This window comes from Mus pahari, chromosome 15 (genome assembly GCF_900095145.1).
Source record: "Mus pahari chromosome 15, PAHARI_EIJ_v1.1, whole genome shotgun sequence".
In the NCBI taxonomy this organism is placed as follows: domain Eukaryota; kingdom Metazoa; phylum Chordata; class Mammalia; order Rodentia; family Muridae; genus Mus; species Mus pahari.
This window is the reverse complement of record NC_034604.1, coordinates 52,015,881-52,033,765: the sequence shown is the minus strand read 5'-3', so window position 1 is coordinate 52,033,765 and position 17,885 is coordinate 52,015,881. Positions and strand designations below refer to the sequence as shown.

Below are 17,885 nucleotides of genomic sequence, written 5' to 3'. Positions count from 1 at the left end.
ATTAAAGAGTTACAGATCTTAGAAAATTCCAGTTCTCTGTTGTTTGTAAAAATGCATCTGTATAGATGAAAGGGCATTTAAATGTCAACAGTTACTTCTTTTTTTCAGTTCAATTAATTAATGAATATTCTTTCAATTAAGTGGATATTGTAGTAGAGAAGGAAAGATACGACACAATATTGTCACCTGTGGGAAATTATCCATAAAATGCCTTGCCTAAAAGCAGGAGATGTCCCATCTGAAAAAGATGAATGAGATAGATGTTTTCCAGAATTGTATCACTCAGGAAAGCTGGCTGAGAACAAGCTGGTTAACAATGGCTCACTGCTCTGGCAGCCTCGCTGACCGATCTCTCTCCGTGTAGACATGAGGAAAAGCTTCTGCTACAGAAGCTATAATGGGACCACTTGTGAAAACGAGTTGCCTTTTAACGTGACGAAGAGGATGTGCTGCTGTACGTACAATGTCGGCAAAGCCTGGAATAAACCTTGTGAGCCATGCCCAACTCCAGGGACAGGTAAGCCTTACAGCTCAGGCTCTGGGGCAGGCTTTGTCAGTGATACACTGTAACAGTGGGTGTGTACTCCATGCCCAATGCCAAGGACAGGTAGGCACAGCTCAAACCCTGCTGAAGGCTTTGTCAGTGATACACTGTAACAGTGGTTGTGTACTCCATGCCCAAGGCCAGGGACAGGTAGGCACAGCTCAGGCTCTGCTGAAGGCTTTGTCAGTGATACACTGTAACAGTGGGTGTGTGCTGTAGCCAGAGATGCTCAATCCCAGAGAGATCTAAAAAGCTTGATTTCCCAAATGACATGACCCACTTTGGGAACCAAGCAGTAACTTCTGAGACATGTCCCATAAGTCAAAGTCCAAGATTACTGGTTTGGAAAAATAAATGTCATCTTTTATTTTCAGTGAAAGGAAATGAAGGGCTTAGGTTTGGGAGACTGATCTATATGTACATCAAAGACCTGACCTGATACTTGTGCAACCCAAGCAGGGGATTTATTCTTTCTGATAACTCCTCCGGAAAATAAGATCATCAACAGCAGCAGGGCTACTCCATGTGCGAGCCATGCTAGCTAGGTAGGTAGGTAGATAGATAGATAGATAGATAGATAGATAGATAGATAGATAGATAGATAAATGATATAGATAGATGATATAGATAGATGATAGATAAATGATTGATAGGAGATAGATGATATAGGTAGATAATAAATGATAGGTAGATAAATAGATGATAGATAGGTAGATAGATAGATAGATAGATAGATAGATAGATAGATAGATAGACTGACCTGAAAGTGGCTAGTCTATTGGAAATCATTGAATTGAGCAAATCTCAAATTGATAGCACTTAGAATCACATGCCATATCCATTTTTACCACTATAGTCTGTGGAGTTGTACATAAATGTATCATAACAGCCACTGAAAACATTTTTCTCCCACAAGTCACTACTGTCCCTTTAAGTTTCTGTTGATTTGGTAGATTTTACTTACAGTCTTATATTTCATCTCATGACAAATTGTTCCTTTTATTTCTCAAATTTCACATTCCAGCAGGTAGGCATGTTTAAAAAGGAAGAAGAAGATAAAACTCTCACCTCATTCATGGGTCATCTCTGGCCTGTGTCTCCATTGTAAAACCTTTTCCACACATCTGTGCCTTGTGCAGTCACAGCCTTTTTAGATGTGTGGTTTATCGATAATTGTATATTAAATAAATAAATTGTATATTGTATTAATTGTACGTGGATAATAGGGCTCTCCGCTCATGTTGCCAGGCTTGCTCAATAAGAGCTTCTACCCCCTGAGCCATCTCAGCAGCCCAGATTGAGCCATCATTAAAGACGTTTTATCATAAGGGAAAAAAATAATTTAATTGCCAAAGAAGTTTTGCATTTTTAAGTATGCTGCTTACCTTCTGCTATCAGATCGATAAAAAGTTAATGATAGAGAATTACCAGACCGACCCTTTACAGAAGCAGACATTATTATCAAATTCACATGGTTACAATTTAAGACTGGCTGTTCTTGTTGGTGAAATAAAGGTATTTTAAATGTGTCTGTTCCACAGCTGACTTTAAAGCTATATGTGGAAATATTCCTGGATTCACCTTTGACATTCACACAGGAAAAGCTGTTGGTGAGTTTGTCCCCATTGTATTTGGGAATGTACACATATACATATGTAAATTTATTCATATATATCATATTTTGTACTCATGTGTCTCAACTCAATAGTACCCCAAATATCAAATGATCTGGATTCCAGGCTAATGTGCTTAGTTAATAAACCGAGAAACGCTGCTTACATACGTTGACCAAGTGTTAATAAAATTGTTATATTCTATCAGCATAACCTAGCAATTAAATTATAATTACTTTGCAATCTCAAGATTCCATGCATACCACACATAAAAATGTGAATTTCCTTGTCATGCATATTGTTTTACATGGTTAAATAATCTACCTCATTGTGTGTATGGGGGTGTGGATATGCTGTATGTGTATATGTGTAGTTGCATATGTACATGTGTGCCATTGGTTATTAAAAGCCAGAGACTGACATCTGATGTCTTCCCTTGTCTCTCTCCACGCTAGTTTCTGAAACAGGCTCTCTCACTAAATCTAAAGGTCCCTTATTCAGCTAGGGAAGCTGGCCAGGAACTCCAGGGATCTACCCTCTCTGACCCTCCCCATCTCAGCCCTGGGATTACAGATAAAAGCCAGTGTGACTAACATTTATGTGGACGCTAGGGATCTAAAGCCAGGTCCCTATGCTTGTGTGACAAGCACTAACAGACCGACCCACCTCTCCAGCTCCACATGCTATTTTAATTGCTAGTCTTTTCAAAAGTAGACCTTAAGGTTTCAGTATATTTTTATACTATCCCCTTTGTTTGATCTCATTTGAATTTACAGAATTCCTTTTCAGATAAATTACTTCCATCTGAATGGACTTCAGTTGCTAATTCTATTTTTTTTTCTTCATAGTTTAAGCAATATGGTTTTAAGTCTCTATGAAGCAATATACTTGAGCAAGTGTATAACGAAATATATCAACTTAAGGAAACATAGCTATTTGGGTGACCAGATAGAACTTGTGGTTGGGGCTCAATGTCCCCAACCAGGGCAAGAGGTTCACTTGTCTTATTGCCCATTAAGGTCACTTGCCCTGTTTTACAAACTTCCTTCACTGTTCTAAAGCTCTTTAGAAACTAACTGCTCTGTGTTTCTGCTCTAGTTCTTCAGAAATCACAAGACTATTTATGCCAGTTTATATTTGACTTGAGCAGAGAGCATGTATTTTTACTTCAGGCTACACATAGCATCGTTGTGGGGTAAGGTGGTAAGGATGTTTAGCAGAGAACCACAGGTGTTTTACCAAATCTGTTCCATTTCAGACATTGATGAGTGTAAAGAGATTCCGGGCATCTGTGCAAACGGTGTGTGCATTAACCAGATCGGCAGCTTCCGCTGCGAATGCCCGACAGGCTTCAGCTACAACGACCTGCTCTTGGTCTGTGAAGGTAATCAGAGAAAGAAACGGCCATCCTCCGAAGGCTTTGCTATTTATGAGTGGCTTTTAGGAGGGCATCCGGTTTTGTGCCGCCTCTTACCTTTAAGAGCTGAGGACATGAATGTGACCCCCAAAGCTGTTTACCTGGACCTTTTGCTCTTGCAGACATCGACGAGTGTAGCAACGGTGACAATCTGTGCCAACGCAATGCTGACTGTATCAACAGCCCCGGCAGCTACCGCTGCGAATGTGCAGCCGGCTTCAAACTCTCCCCCAACGGGGCCTGTGTAGGTAAGCAAGAGGCCAGTGGTCACCACCCACAGCACACCATAAGGTCCCCTGTTCTCGAAGGGCTCCTTTGCTTTCTCCCCACAGCATACTTTCAGGATGACTTTAGGACTGTCTAACTCAATCTATCCGTCATGCTGAAACGCTCCCACCGTAACTTTCAGATTAGTTTGTTGAGAAAAGAGGTTGCTTCGGTGGATTTCTCTGGTAGAAAATAGAATCTTTAGGTCCCAGTCAACCTACAAAACTCACATGACTGAAAAGTGGGGGGTCGGGTACTTGAAAGGCTCGCTTATTTTCAGTCAGCTATTGTTCTGGCTCATTCTCAGCCTGTCTATAATAATTAATAGCAGGTTAGAGAAACGCATCTGTGCAAAAATGAAGGAATCTTAATAAAACTCAGATATGTATAACATGTGTCCCTTCCTTTCTTTCTTTCATTCTTTTTTTTTTTCTTTTTTTTTTTCTGTTTTAGATCGCAATGAATGCTTGGAAATTCCTAATGTTTGCAGTCATGGGCTGTGTGTTGATTTGCAAGGGAGTTACCAGTGTATCTGCAACAATGGCTTTAAGGCTTCTCAAGACCAGACCATGTGCATGGGTAAGAAGGGTGTTCTGTTCCAGGGAGTGACGTGAGGCTGGGACTTAAGGGCAGATGATGGCGCCATCACATGACCTCAGCAGCTAAGATGTCTCTGCCATGCTAAAGAGTTTAAGGCTTTGATGTGAAATTGGCAAGCAGAGACATACCATAGCAGGTTCTCAAAATGCTCAGCAAGTCTTAGCATTTTGCTCCTGGAGTTCTTATGAGATGAGGTGAGTTCAGGCACAGTTGGGGCTGGGTGGAAATCAGCCACACAGTATATTTTGGAGTACAAAGGAGTAGTAAGGGTGACCCTATTAACATAAGCACCATGCAAATACACATCCTTCTTTATTGAGACTATAGCTTAGGATTTTTTTTTTTTTAACATTTATTTATTTATTATATTTAAGTACACTGCAGCTGACTTCAGACACTCCAGAAGAGGGAGTCAGATCTTGTTACGGATGGTTGTGAGCCACCATGTGGTTGCTGGGATTTGAACTCCGGACCTTTGGAAGAGCAGTCGGGTGCTCTTACCTACTGAGCCATCTCACCAGCCCCATAGCTTAGGATTTAACAGCATCAATTTGAGCTTTAACTCTTAACATGATTGCAGAAGTGAATATAACCAGCATCTTTAAAAACGGATTCCCAATAGCCAACATAACGGCTAGATAAGGAAATGAGAGTGGGGCTTAGGTTGTTTGCAAAGGCAAATGGGGGGGGTACCCTGAAGCTGGGACTGCCAGAATGTCCCAACTCTGATGTCAGCAGGGGGCTGGGCCTCTGCCAGAGTTCCTCTCTGTGCTTCATATTTGGAAGAGGAAAACTGAATTTAAAACTTGCTTACTCGGATGTAGCACGTTCTCTGTGTGGGAATGCCAAGGCTGCGTGCACCCCATCTTTGGGGATTCTAGATGCTTGATAAGAGAGTGTGAAGGCCGAGTTTCAATAGTGTGGAAGTTTTTCCCTTTGTGGAGTATCTGTGCAATGAGGAGCATCTGGAGAAAGCCTCCGTTTTTACCCTCTGCTCCCTGAGTGCACCTTCCCACCATGGGCTGCCCCAGAGTGACGAGGAAATCTCTAACTAGGGCCTATGTGGAGGCCATCACAAGTTCCCGTCCCCTGTCCATGCACATTGTGGGAATGCTTGCTTACAAGAGACACAGGGGTCTCCCTCTATACTCTTGCAGAGGGTATAATCCACCCCCTCCCCCAGATCTGTGATGTTTATGACCCAGAAATTCATATGGGGGGAAAAAAAGCTGCCCCAGTGTTAGCAGTTCTTCCACGATAAAAGTCAGTCAGATCCTCAGACCTCCGGGACACAGCTCTCCTTCTAAATAGCTGCGTCTGCTCCTTGTACGGTGGCTCTCTGCAAGCTGGCCTTCCAGCACAAAGGCCTTAAAGGGACTCTAGCCAGTCCAAGAATGACCATCTGGGACCTGGCAGGCCTTGTCCTTCCTGATCCCTCTGCCTTGATAGATAGATAGATAGATAGATAGATAGATAGATAGATAGATAGATAGATAAAAGTTAGATTGTGTTCCTAAAGCTACCCACCAAGGTCTGTTCCCTTATTTGGTCACATCCTCTTCCTGAGACTAACTACCAAGGTCTAGCTTTCTATGTACTGAAGTCAAGCAATCAAACGGCCACTTTGAGCTGCCCTAATTAGTATTCCCAATCAAAATAAATCACTGCGTCCTAACATGGGTTTCCCCTTTAACCTTTATAAACCACCAACCACCACTGGTCCATGGCTGTCTCCTCTCTATCAAAGAGAAGTCCTTTGTCCCCCTCCTGGACAAATACCCCTGTCCCCTCTCCCTCATTTCCTTCCCCTTCTTCCTTGTCCTCTATCTCCTGTCTTTGTCCCTTACTCCATGACCCTTTTCCCTCTGGGGCACATAAGTCTCCTTTGTGCTGAGAACTTGGTTTTGGGGAATCCTGTGCTGAAACCAATCCTTTCAGACCCTCTGTCTCCTGTCTGGGATAACCTTGCTAACTGTTCATGCCAGGAATTTTGAAAACTTATGATTAAATTCTAAACAAACTCCTCCTTAGATTTCATTATTTCATCAAAGGGGCTAAAGCTTTCCCTCTGAAATTAAGATATATAAATTCTTTAACAAGTGTTAAGAATGCTTTGCTATTTGACATATAAGCCTGCTCTCTGGGACATCTCTGCCAGTGGCACGCCTCTCTACCCACTGTTGCCAAGAACTGTACAGACCAATAGGAAATTAAACTGTTTTCTACATCGTAAGTTTGTAAGTTTCACTTGTGTCCCCTTTTCACGTTCTTATTTTTATTAAATAAGCATGGGTCCTGTCTTACTGCTGTGAACAGACACCATGACCAAGACAAGTCTTATAAAGGACAACATTTAATTGGGGCTGGCTTACAGGTTCAGAGGTTCAGTCCATTATCACCAAGTGGCAGCATCCAGGCAGACATGGCACAGGCAGAGCTGAGAGTTCTATGTCTTCATCCAAAGGCTGCTAGTAGAAGACTGACCTCCAGGCAACTAGGGTGAGGGTCTTAAGCCCACACCCACCGTGATACACCTACTCCAACCAGGTCATACCTATTCCAACAAGGCCACACCTCCAAATGGTGCCACTCCCTGGTCCAAGAATATACAAACCGTGACAGGTCCCTACCTAGCCCTGTCCTTAGTGGGGGCAAGAAGATGTTAAAGGTGAATGACCAGTTCTGGGTAACAGCTGAGTTCTTCTTGGCAGATGTTGATGAGTGTGAGCGGCACCCATGTGGAAACGGGACTTGTAAGAACACCGTGGGATCCTACAACTGTCTGTGCTACCCTGGGTTCGAGCTCACTCACAACAATGACTGCCTGGGTAAGTCTTTCTGTCCGTTCGTCCTCAGACCTCCTTTATCCCTACAGAATGTACCAAAGTAAAATAAATAAATAAATAAATAAATAAATAAATAAAGCCAAGAGTACGGGTGACTTTTGTTGCTAAACTTGCACGTGTGCCAGAAAATAGGCAAAGCCACTTCGAACCCTCCAGTTGCCCTCAGTAGGCCATGTACTGTTTCCAGCCCTTTCTCACAAATCCAGTCTGTCAGGGTGAAAGGTCACTGAGACACCTGTAAGTGGATCAAGACTGATTTATAGTTTAGACTCTCTGTCCCCTCTTGGTGAGACAGAGAGAGGGACCCTCTCTTAGTCCCATGTTACCTCACAGGTTATATGACTTCATTTCTAATCTACACTTGAACCCCTGCAGATTTCTACATACACACATCTGTGTCTTAAAATTTCCTTGTCCATCAGCTTCAAAAGCCTGTATGCCTTTCCCCACCCCACCCCACCCCCCAAAAATGCACAGCAAACAGGTTTTGAGATAAACCCTCAAACTGCAGTGGTGCCTGGAACAGGGTTTCGGCTTTTGCCTCACAATGACACGCAATTAGGGCATGGGAACTGATGCTGGAGAGGTCCCCCAAAGAGGTGGAGCAAAGATAAGAAAAAGGTTAGCAGAGGTCTATTCCCTTTGTCATTGGTGTACGGTCCTTACATACAGGTAAGAGAGTTGGGTTATATCTCAAAGTCCTTTCTCCTCTGCCAGAAGAAATACTTTCCAATTGGGGGAAAAAATGGAAAGATTCATCTTCAACCCGTAAAACTTTACCTGTTTATAAATGTCTAAATTATAGCTCACACCCTTGAAAAAAAACATTCCTGATAGGGATCCCATCCTTAAAACACTCGCCATTTTCTTTTCTGTTATTAGAGTGCAGTGTAGACCTTTTGTAAATGTGTGTCAACACACTCCCCCCGCCAAGCACTGACTCCTGTCTTGCTTTGCAGACATAGACGAGTGCAGCTCATTTTTTGGCCAGGTGTGCAGAAACGGACGGTGCTTCAATGAAATCGGCTCCTTCAAGTGTCTGTGCAACGAGGGTTACGAGCTGACTCCAGACGGCAAAAACTGTATCGGTAAGGAACTGAAGCTGTGCAGTCTGATGAGACAATATGAACTCCCACAGGCATGCTCTGCTCCTCCACACTTTATCATCAGATCGCAGGACTGCCATGACCTGTGCCGGGGTATTAACTGCCAGTTGGGAAGACATCATAGGGAGAATTTTTATTAGGGGTAGTGCTTAAGGCTAGGTCTCAATAAATGTACATGAAGGAATGAATCGTAACAATTAACAGCCTTATGAACCAGCTACAATATCGGAGGAGTGACAGGGTGTCTTTGTCCACAGTGACAGATCAGAGGGCCCAAGTGTAATCTATGTCACTGTCATTCGGCAGACAGATGTCCGCAGTGATTGTCTCATATCTGGGTTACAAATTTTTTTTTTTGATCTTCTTTCTCTCTAAAGATACTAATGAGTGTGTTGCACTTCCTGGCTCCTGTTCTCCTGGGACCTGTCAGAATTTGGAGGGCTCCTTTAGGTGCATCTGCCCCCCTGGATATGAAGTGAGAAGCGAAAATTGCATTGGTGAGGATCGGGGTTCATTCTGAGGTCATGAGTTGTGGGGGAGAAAAAGGTGTGTGGGAGAAAAAGAAACATCAACCCCAGCCACTGTGCACATGGAGGCCTCCGGGGTTAAACACATAGCTGCCTGCATCTGTTTTATTGAACCATCAAAAATGGTTGGGTTAGCAGCTTAGGGATGTGGGCTTGTTTCCATCAACAGAAGTCTTACTGCTAGTCAAGGGATTTTTTCTTCTACTCTGTAGCTGCATTCTAAATGTCAGGAAAGACTGTCCACTAAATTTTAAAAATGTCTACAATGTAATCTTTGGCAGGTGATTCTAAAATAGCTATTAAAGGAGACCAAGCTGATGAAAATATGAAGCAGAAACCTTGATGGTTCTCTTGACCGGTTCCCCCCCTGGGTAGGCGTCACTTATACAAAAGTAGAAAATATTAATCCCCTTGGATAGCTGATGTCTCCTAGGGAAGCTGCCAGCGCAGAACACTGTTCAGCCTCGGAATGGGCTCTCGGGATGCCCTGCAGACACGATGACCCCTGCACAGCACACTTGATTTCACATTCTGTGGATTGATTTTGCTGCATGATTGACATCTGAAGCAGCAGCATCTAAGGGAGGTTCTGCTAGCGCAAAGGGATCACAAGGGATGTCTTTGTCTCTGAGGCTTTCGTTCCATCACCCTTGTCAAGATCCTACAGATAAAGAGCTCTGATGTTCACATTCGAGACAGTTGCAAGTGAAAAGGGCTATGGACTTCATAGAATTGAACTGTGTTTCAGACCAAGCAATTAGGTATTATGAGTATCCCTAGTCATTCCGGTTAGTATATATAGTTTATTATAAGATTTGAGCTGGGCGTGGTGGCGCACGCCTTTAATCCCAGCACTTGGGAGGCAGAGGCAGGCGGATTTCTGAGTTCGAGGCCAGCCTGGTCTACAAAGTGAGTTCCAGGACAGCCAAGGATATACAGAGAAACCCTGTCTCGAAAAACCAAAAAAACAAAACAAAAAAAAAAATATTTGGTCTTATTTTACCAGCCAAAATAATAATAATAATAATAATAATAATAATAATAATAATAATAAAAACAGCCAAATAGTCAAATAAACTTGGTAAAAAGTTTCTTGAAAGCTTATTATTATCTCTGCCATTTTGTTAAATTTTGTTTGGAGAATAAGGAAGAGAAATTTTCTGTGTGTGTATGTATGTGCACAGATAATTTTACAACAAAGTAACAAAGAAATTCTATAATCCATCAATACCTTTCTTTAAAACTAGCAGTATTAACCACAATAGTGTGGTGTGTGTATGTGTATGTGCGTGTGTGTGTGTTTGTGTGTAGTGTAGTGTATAAGTCTGTATGTATGTGATGTGGTGTGTGTGTGGACAGTATTCATGTATTGCAAGTATATGTGTACTTGTGTGTGTGGTGTGTGTATGTATATGTGTGGATAGTGTGTACTATGTGTGTGCATGGTGGGAAGTATATACTTGTATATAGTATATTTGTGGTATATGTATGTGTGGTGTGTATGTATGTGTACATGATATGTGTAGACCATGCATATAGACAGGTGTTATTACCCTTATTCTCTTGAAACGGTCTCTCACTGAACCTGGAACAAGTCTCGCAAGCAGCTAGCCCTGATGATCCTCATGTATCTATGTCTTAGTGCTGTGGCTACAGTCACATGTGACCAACCCCAGCCTTGACAGTAAATTCTGGGGATTTAAACTTGAGTCTTCATGTTTGCACAATACTCAGTGTTACCTCAGTTTTGGTCTTCATGTTCAATTTTGGTTCTTAATTGTATCCATGCCCGTCCTTGTATGGAGTGATCACAACAGCTGCACGTAAGCTAGTGGTATGGGAATAGAAACATATGTGTTTCCGCCCCGTAGCATCATAGGTACCTGTCTTGTTGAAAGCACCTACATCTATGATTCAGTTTACATTTCATTCGCATTGCCTTTCTTGACCTAAACCTTGCTCCTTGGACAACTATTATCTTCCTATGAATAGTTTGTTTTTCATAAAATTACTTTACCCTATACTCATTTTATACCAACTAAGTGTCTCTTGTACCAGTTTTTCTCAGATGAGATTCCTCTAACATGAGTGAACCTGTCTTGAAAAGCTTTACCTTACAATATATCATGGCGAGCCCTGAACTTTAGGTGTGTCTGGGATGTAACAACACTTTAGAAAACTGAGGCATGTGTGAGGTGGCATGTCACAGACACTAGCCACAAAGGGTCAGCAGTCACCCAGAGTCCCTCCTAAGTACTAGATAGGAATTTACTAATCAAAGGTAAAGCATAACCAGAAGAGACGCTCTGGAAGTGGGTACCACAACATTGAAAAGGCTGAACTTGTTCCTGTAAGCATTGTATGGCCATCATGAGGGACAGAGATTTTAAAAAGGGATGTAATCTGACTTGTTTATTAAATCTTTAGAGAATTACATTGAAAGCATGTGCCAGACATCACAGTAGGAGCAGAAGGCACAACATGAGTCAGACCCAGCACAGCACAGCCTTGATACTGCATTCTAATTTTCTTGAAGTTGTAGTATTTTGTCTCTTGAATAAAATAACCCACTAAATAAGCACCACACACACACACACACACACACACACACACACACACACACACACGGCGAGAGAGACAGAGACAGACAGACTGAAAACCAATGGGAAAGATTCCTTATTTTAAAGTGTCATTCTGGGCTTGAAGAAATGATACTCTCACGGTCTCGTTCCATTGACCTGGATCATCCAGTATAATCAGCCACGTGTTTAAAAGGGTAACTTTGGTGATGGTGTGAAGAGAAGAACAGAGAAAAGATGCAGCCACTGGTGAAGAGATAGATGTACAGTAACTGGGTGGTACCCAAAGCTGTGTAGACGGTACCGAGTAGTAGAACAGACAGCTACACACTTGTGTGTAGGCATCAAAAAGCCAGAGGGATTCCAGGTTGGGTTTCCAAAAGAGGTGTTTGAGAGAGGGTCCGTGGTTCGAGGCTGTTTGAGCACCCCGAGTCTGAGACATGTATGTCAGCCATGTCAGATAGACAGAGAAGTCCCGCCCGTAGTTATCAAGTGTCAGGACATGGAGGTGGGCATGGGAAACTCCGGCATGTGGCTGGCTCAAACTGGAATCTGATCTTTCACTTTTAAAGCAACAGTTCACCTGAAAAGGATAAATTTGCTACCTACATAGTGTCCTCTGCAGTTCCATTTAGTAAATATCCTTTAGTGCATGACTGTTAGAGTATGGGCAGGTAGATTTATTCTCAACTGTGGAAAGGGATACTGATCAACAAACTCTCACTGTTCTGTAGATATAAATGAATGTGATGAGGACCCCAACATTTGCCTTTTTGGTTCCTGCACCAATACCCCAGGGGGCTTCCAGTGCATCTGTCCCCCTGGCTTTGTCTTGTCTGACAACGGGCGGAGATGCTTTGGTAAGTGGTAGACTGACCTCCTCTGTCTCCCTCTCTCTCTTCATTGTGCTAGGGCTTTATCATGACAAAGATGAAGTTTATTCATAATACACCATGTGCAACTGTAACTCAGATTTCTCAGCAGCATCTCGGACTGCCTGTAGAACACTCAGTTAACGTTATTAATATATACTCTATGATTTTATGCTAAGAGAAAAATTGTCTCACTGTACCGTTTTTATTTCTTTTATTTCGTTTTTATTTCGTTGCTGGCATGGGCTGTTATGTATCAGTACACGAGTTGCCTCGGGCACAGTTTAATTTACTGAAAGTTAAATTCATTGTTTTTATACAGCTTTGATGGGAGAGTCAATGGGGGAGACTGTGGGAATATGTTCCTGGCTGAGGCTGATTTTACAAATCCCTAAACACATCATAAAAACATTTTAGATCTAATAACATTTTTGTACGCGAATCAGTTTAAACTAGCAAGTGAAAATGACCATGGAGAATGCCCAGGCCTGTCTCTTAACTACTGATCTCGGGTGTGCCCTGTGTCCTGCTCATGAGAAATGTTCGATCAGAACCAGTTGTATCGTACTGTTCCGTCTGTTTGAAGAGCAGTGAGGAGCTCTGCTGTTTGCTTTCCCGATTAGATACTCGCCAGAGCTTCTGCTTCACCAACTTTGAAAACGGAAAGTGTTCTGTACCCAAAGCCTTCAACACCACCAAAGCAAAATGCTGTTGCAGCAAGATGCCAGGCGAGGGCTGGGGGGACCCGTGTGAGCTGTGCCCCAAAGATGATGAAGGTGAGAGCAATGGCAGGGAGAGAGAGTGAGGGAGAGAGGGAGGGGAGAAGAAGGAGGGGAGAGGGAGATGGAGAGGGAGAGGGAGGGAATTTTGTTGAGACTGTGTAGAGGGGGAAGTAATACCTTTGTATAGAACTTGGTATAGGTTCTATGAGCAGCCACTTGGCGAGGTTCCCCCCCACAACATTCACATACAGCCTGTGTACACTGATTCCGAGACCACCTTTTCTTCCAAAGCATTAGCACTATGTGCTTTCTGAAGACTTGACTGCAGAGGCCTTGGGAGAAGAGGCAAGAAGAGGGTGGAAATTAAACTCCACATAGCTTCACAAGTCCCAAGCTGAAAGTGCTCAAGACTAGCTTGGCAATAGAGCAGGGGCCAACATCAGCAACTTTAATCTTTACCATCAAAAAGAAATACATAGATAAGAAAATCCCATGTCGGTGTAATTTCATAGGCTGTGGCTCTCATAATCTTACACAAGAGTCTGAGAACTAAAATCAACACAATGGCCCCAAAGGCCCCAAAGGCTCCATCAGCACCAGTAAATTGTAGAGTAACTCCCAGCGAGATCACCCTGGGGAGGGTCACTAGATTACAAGTGTGTATAAAGGACAGGGAAGTTTTTGGACTTCCTGATGTTAAACAGAGACAAAGTCCTCAGGTTGCTATACTAGTAGAAGCTCACATAGCCTCTCTGAGTCTGCTCAGTGTTGGGTATTAAAACAAAACAAAGCAAAACGGGCAGGTACAGCTGTGTGAACCTTTGCACCCAGCACTCGGGAGGCAGAAAGCAGGCCAATCTCATGAGTGTAAGGCCAGTCCTGCCTACAGAGCAAGTTTCAGACTCTGTTGCAAAACAACAGACCAGAAAAAAAAAAATGAAAGAAAGAAAAGGAAAAGACTATACTCTCGTTAGAGATGGATTTGCACAGCATTAACTGGTTCTTAAAATGAAGCTCTTGCGTGATGGAAGTTCTGTTTCTCCACAGTTGCCTTCCAGGATCTGTGTCCGTATGGCCATGGGACAGTCCCTAGTCTTCATGACACACGTGAAGGTAGGCTTTGGCACAGTCTATTTTTCCTGTCACGTTTTATTAAAAATAGATAAATTTCTTGCTTATTTTATAAATCATGCTAGTTTTAGAATGCCCTGTAGTGTGTTATATCTAAAGAATGATTTTAATAGTTTATGAGCCATATATATATATTGTGTGTGTGTGTGTGTGTGTGTGTGTGTGTGTGTGTGTGTGTGTGTGTGTGTGTGTGATATGACTATACTGATACGGGAAATATTCTGTTCTTCTGACAAAAGAAGTATGTATGTTCCATTCATGTTAGTTGTGTGCTTAGTAGGTATGGATATATTAGCACATCTTTCTATATGAGTGAGCTCATGGGAGTGTTCTGTTTTAGATGTCAACGAGTGTCTTGAGAGCCCAGGCATTTGCTCAAATGGTCAGTGCATCAACACTGATGGGTCTTTCCGATGTGAGTGTCCAATGGGCTACAACCTGGATTACACTGGAGTCCGGTGTGTGGGTGAGTATTGGCTCTGTTTTCTGTAGCTCGGATGCCCTGTTGTATTCTCCTATCTGCCCAAAGGCCCCTCAGGTAGTCTTAGGGGTGGTGGGAAGATTTAGAAAACCAAGATGAGCTGATAACAGTATCTTCATCTCTCCTACCATTTCCCACGCAACTTGACTCATTATGAAGATGGAGTTTCCTAGTATCTGTCTTTAACCAATTATGCAACCTCTAAGGCCTTGGGATGTTGGTCAATGATAGGTTATATTTGTTTTGCATGCACAAGGCCTTAGTTTGGTCCCTAGCATTTAAAACAAACAAACAAGCAATGAATGAATGAATGAATGAATGGCAAAGCCTGGGTAGGAGAATAACTAGGAGAATTGTCCATTTTGTCTTTGCATACTTCTTGAAGTAGATGTCCACATACTGCCCTCTGACTTTGGGATCATTGCAGAAAGCATTACCATCTGGGACTGAAAGCCTTGCAAAGTGGCCCTTCAGGTCACTTTATGCACCGTATAAAGGCTGACCAGGGCCAAAGGGAAGGTGCTAGGAGGGGGCTGATGTGTCACCATACCCTCTTGGGATCCTTGAAATGTGTCTGGGCCTCTGCACTGCTTCCTCTTGTTTTCCAGACACTGACGAGTGCTCCATCGGCAACCCCTGTGGGAACGGAACATGCACCAACGTGATCGGCAGCTTCGAATGCAACTGCAATGAAGGCTTTGAGCCGGGGCCCATGATGAACTGTGAAGGCAAGTCCTCCTGCCTTGAGGATCAGCTGTTCTCTTCCTTTGAGAATACAGAATTCATTTTTGAAACTTGCCTCCACCTTTAGTCGCTGTGTTATTCTCCTGTTCATACACATCCCGTGTACCTTCACCTCATTGAGCAGTTCCAGGAGTTCTTCTACACCCTCGTCTCTTCACAGCAGCCCCCAAGTGGCTCAGGGCTGGCCTTCATCATTTTCCCTTTCTTTAAGACTCCATTACATTTTCTATACTTTTTGTGGCTTCTCAATAGATTGGTTAACTTTTCATTTATACTCTGGATGTAGGGGAGAATACATCAGTTACATTATGTTCATGCCTTTTTTTTTTTTCCTTTAGCAGAGTTAACTTGTGTAGACACAGTCACAGCCTGCTCAGGCCTTTGAAGGCTCTGGCTTCAGTTCTACCCTTGGAACCTACAGGCCAGCTTCTTTGGGCTTTGTACCAAGCATACATAGTACAGTCAACAGCCTAGGCTGTGTACACAGAAAAGAAGAAAGTACATCATTTCTCTTTCCTGGTGCTCCTTTCCAGAACCTCATTCACTCTGGGGCACCATGGTGACCTCAGGATTGTTTCCCCTGGACAGAATATTAAGAAGTTTAGATTTAGCTACCAGGCTGCCACCAGCAGGATACTGGTTATCCATAGGGCAGATCAGGAGAAGGAAAGAGGGAGGGAGATCAACCAATCGTTAATGTTAGTCCTTGTAGTTTCCCAGCCATGAATTTTTTACCCATCACCAGCACTCCAGGTAGCTTTTGTAATTCTTTAGCATAGAGCTGTTAATTTCATGGAAGACAGTTTTGCCAGGTACTGTATTGTATGTACCAGAAACAAAAGTCCTGGTACCTTGGTGCTTCCTATATGATCTGTGAGAAAACACATTAGTGTTTGTTTAAAGAACTAATTAAGAAGGCAGGATGTAATGAGTCTCTCACGCTGAACACGTGCCCATTTCTTTGGCCAGACATCAATGAGTGTGCCCAGAACCCGCTGCTCTGTGCTTTCCGCTGCATGAACACTTTTGGATCTTACGAATGCACATGCCCAGTTGGCTACGCCCTCAGAGAAGACCAAAAGATGTGTAAAGGTAAAGAAGGCCACAGTCAAGGGGAGAGGGGCAGCTTGACCTGCCTCCTACTTCACCTGTTGACCTCCCCGGGGCACCTTCATCAGAGTGTTACAAGGGGGAAAGGGGGGGCGGGGTGTCAGCTTTGCTGTAGATTTCCTCGCCTAGATAACAGGACACTTAAAAGTCTATGGGTAAGATGGCTCAAGCATCCCATTGCTGTCACATGCCCAGGCCCTTATTACAGCAAAAGCCACCCTTCCCCGAACTCATTATAAGGACCAGTCCTGAAAGTGTTATACATCTGGACTACAGGCAGATGTTCGAAAGACTGGGCGTCTTTGTCCCTCTGTCACACCAGATGACAACACGGCAAGAGTCAGAAGAGCAGAAATATGACTGGAGATTTGCTAACACCTAGCCCGCTAAGCAGACTGTGCTGTTTGTAACTGTTTTTCCCCCTTGTGATGCATCTTTAATCAATGTTCTCTAGATCTGGATGAGTGTGCGGAGGGGCTGCACGACTGTGAGTCTAGAGGCATGATGTGCAAGAACCTGATCGGCACCTTCATGTGCATCTGCCCCCCTGGCATGGCCCGCAGGCCGGATGGCGAGGGCTGTGTAGGTAAGTCCCGAGGGAGGGTCTCTGAGCAAGGCTGTCACTCCAAGCCAGATCTAACACTGATCCCAGAGGAGCTAAGCCAGAGCCAGCTCCTTTCCGGGCTGTACTGAGGCTAGCCTTCATGATCTCGGGGTCCAGGGTAGCACTCGAGGCTCTGGATCATGAGGGGCGGGGGGGAAGGGGAGGGCAGATTCATGCTGCTGGAAACGGGGGGCAGGGGGAGGTTATTTGTGAGCCTCTGTGAATTGTGTAAGCATCAAATTTAGATGTATAGAAACTGCCTGCGAAGTACCTCTACCTATGCAGCCAAATGAAAGTTTAAGGCTAACAGTCTCACCTTGGTGTCATCACCTTGGTGTCATCACCTTGGTGTCCTCCCCTTGGTGAGGGGAGTAGATAAGGAGCAGTCCAGCATTACTATTCTCTCTCCCCACCACCTAACACATCAGAGTTTCAATGCACTCATTTTTAAAGGGATGAGGGAGAGCTATTACTTCATGACCCGTGCCAGTCTGGCCTCACACCAGCGTGTCACGGCCACCACAGTCATTGTCTGTGTCCTTCTTTTCTAAAGCGCTGTCTGTCACCTGAGCCACTGCAGCCCACTACACGGGCTTCCTCCTCCTTAAGAACGGGGGCCGTTTTACTGAGAACCTGTTACTCCCCTGCCAACCTCCACCACCTAGGGAAACTGAGGTCTTTTGGGGTTTTGTTTTGGGTTTTGGTTTTTGGTTTTTTTTTTT

The 17,885-nt window shown here is 43.6% G+C and overlaps 1 protein-coding gene across 1 annotated transcript in view; it reads left to right on the top strand.

The window, feature by feature from the left end:
- The window catches only part of Fbn2 (fibrillin 2), a 205,113-nt gene that overhangs the window by 161,772 nt on the left and 25,456 nt on the right, over positions 1-17,885 (top strand). The window contains exons 41-55 of the mRNA XM_021214571.1: positions 365-517; positions 2,086-2,154; positions 3,416-3,541; positions 3,697-3,822; positions 4,295-4,420; positions 7,153-7,269; positions 8,247-8,375; positions 8,771-8,890; positions 12,234-12,359; positions 12,995-13,147; positions 14,141-14,206; positions 14,565-14,690; positions 15,314-15,433; positions 16,419-16,541; positions 17,014-17,145. Coding sequence (XP_021070230.1) covers positions 365-517; positions 2,086-2,154; positions 3,416-3,541; positions 3,697-3,822; positions 4,295-4,420; positions 7,153-7,269; positions 8,247-8,375; positions 8,771-8,890; positions 12,234-12,359; positions 12,995-13,147; positions 14,141-14,206; positions 14,565-14,690; positions 15,314-15,433; positions 16,419-16,541; positions 17,014-17,145 — 1,812 coding nt within the window. The remainder of the gene's footprint in view (positions 1-364; positions 518-2,085; positions 2,155-3,415; positions 3,542-3,696; positions 3,823-4,294; positions 4,421-7,152; positions 7,270-8,246; positions 8,376-8,770; positions 8,891-12,233; positions 12,360-12,994; positions 13,148-14,140; positions 14,207-14,564; positions 14,691-15,313; positions 15,434-16,418; positions 16,542-17,013; positions 17,146-17,885) is intronic.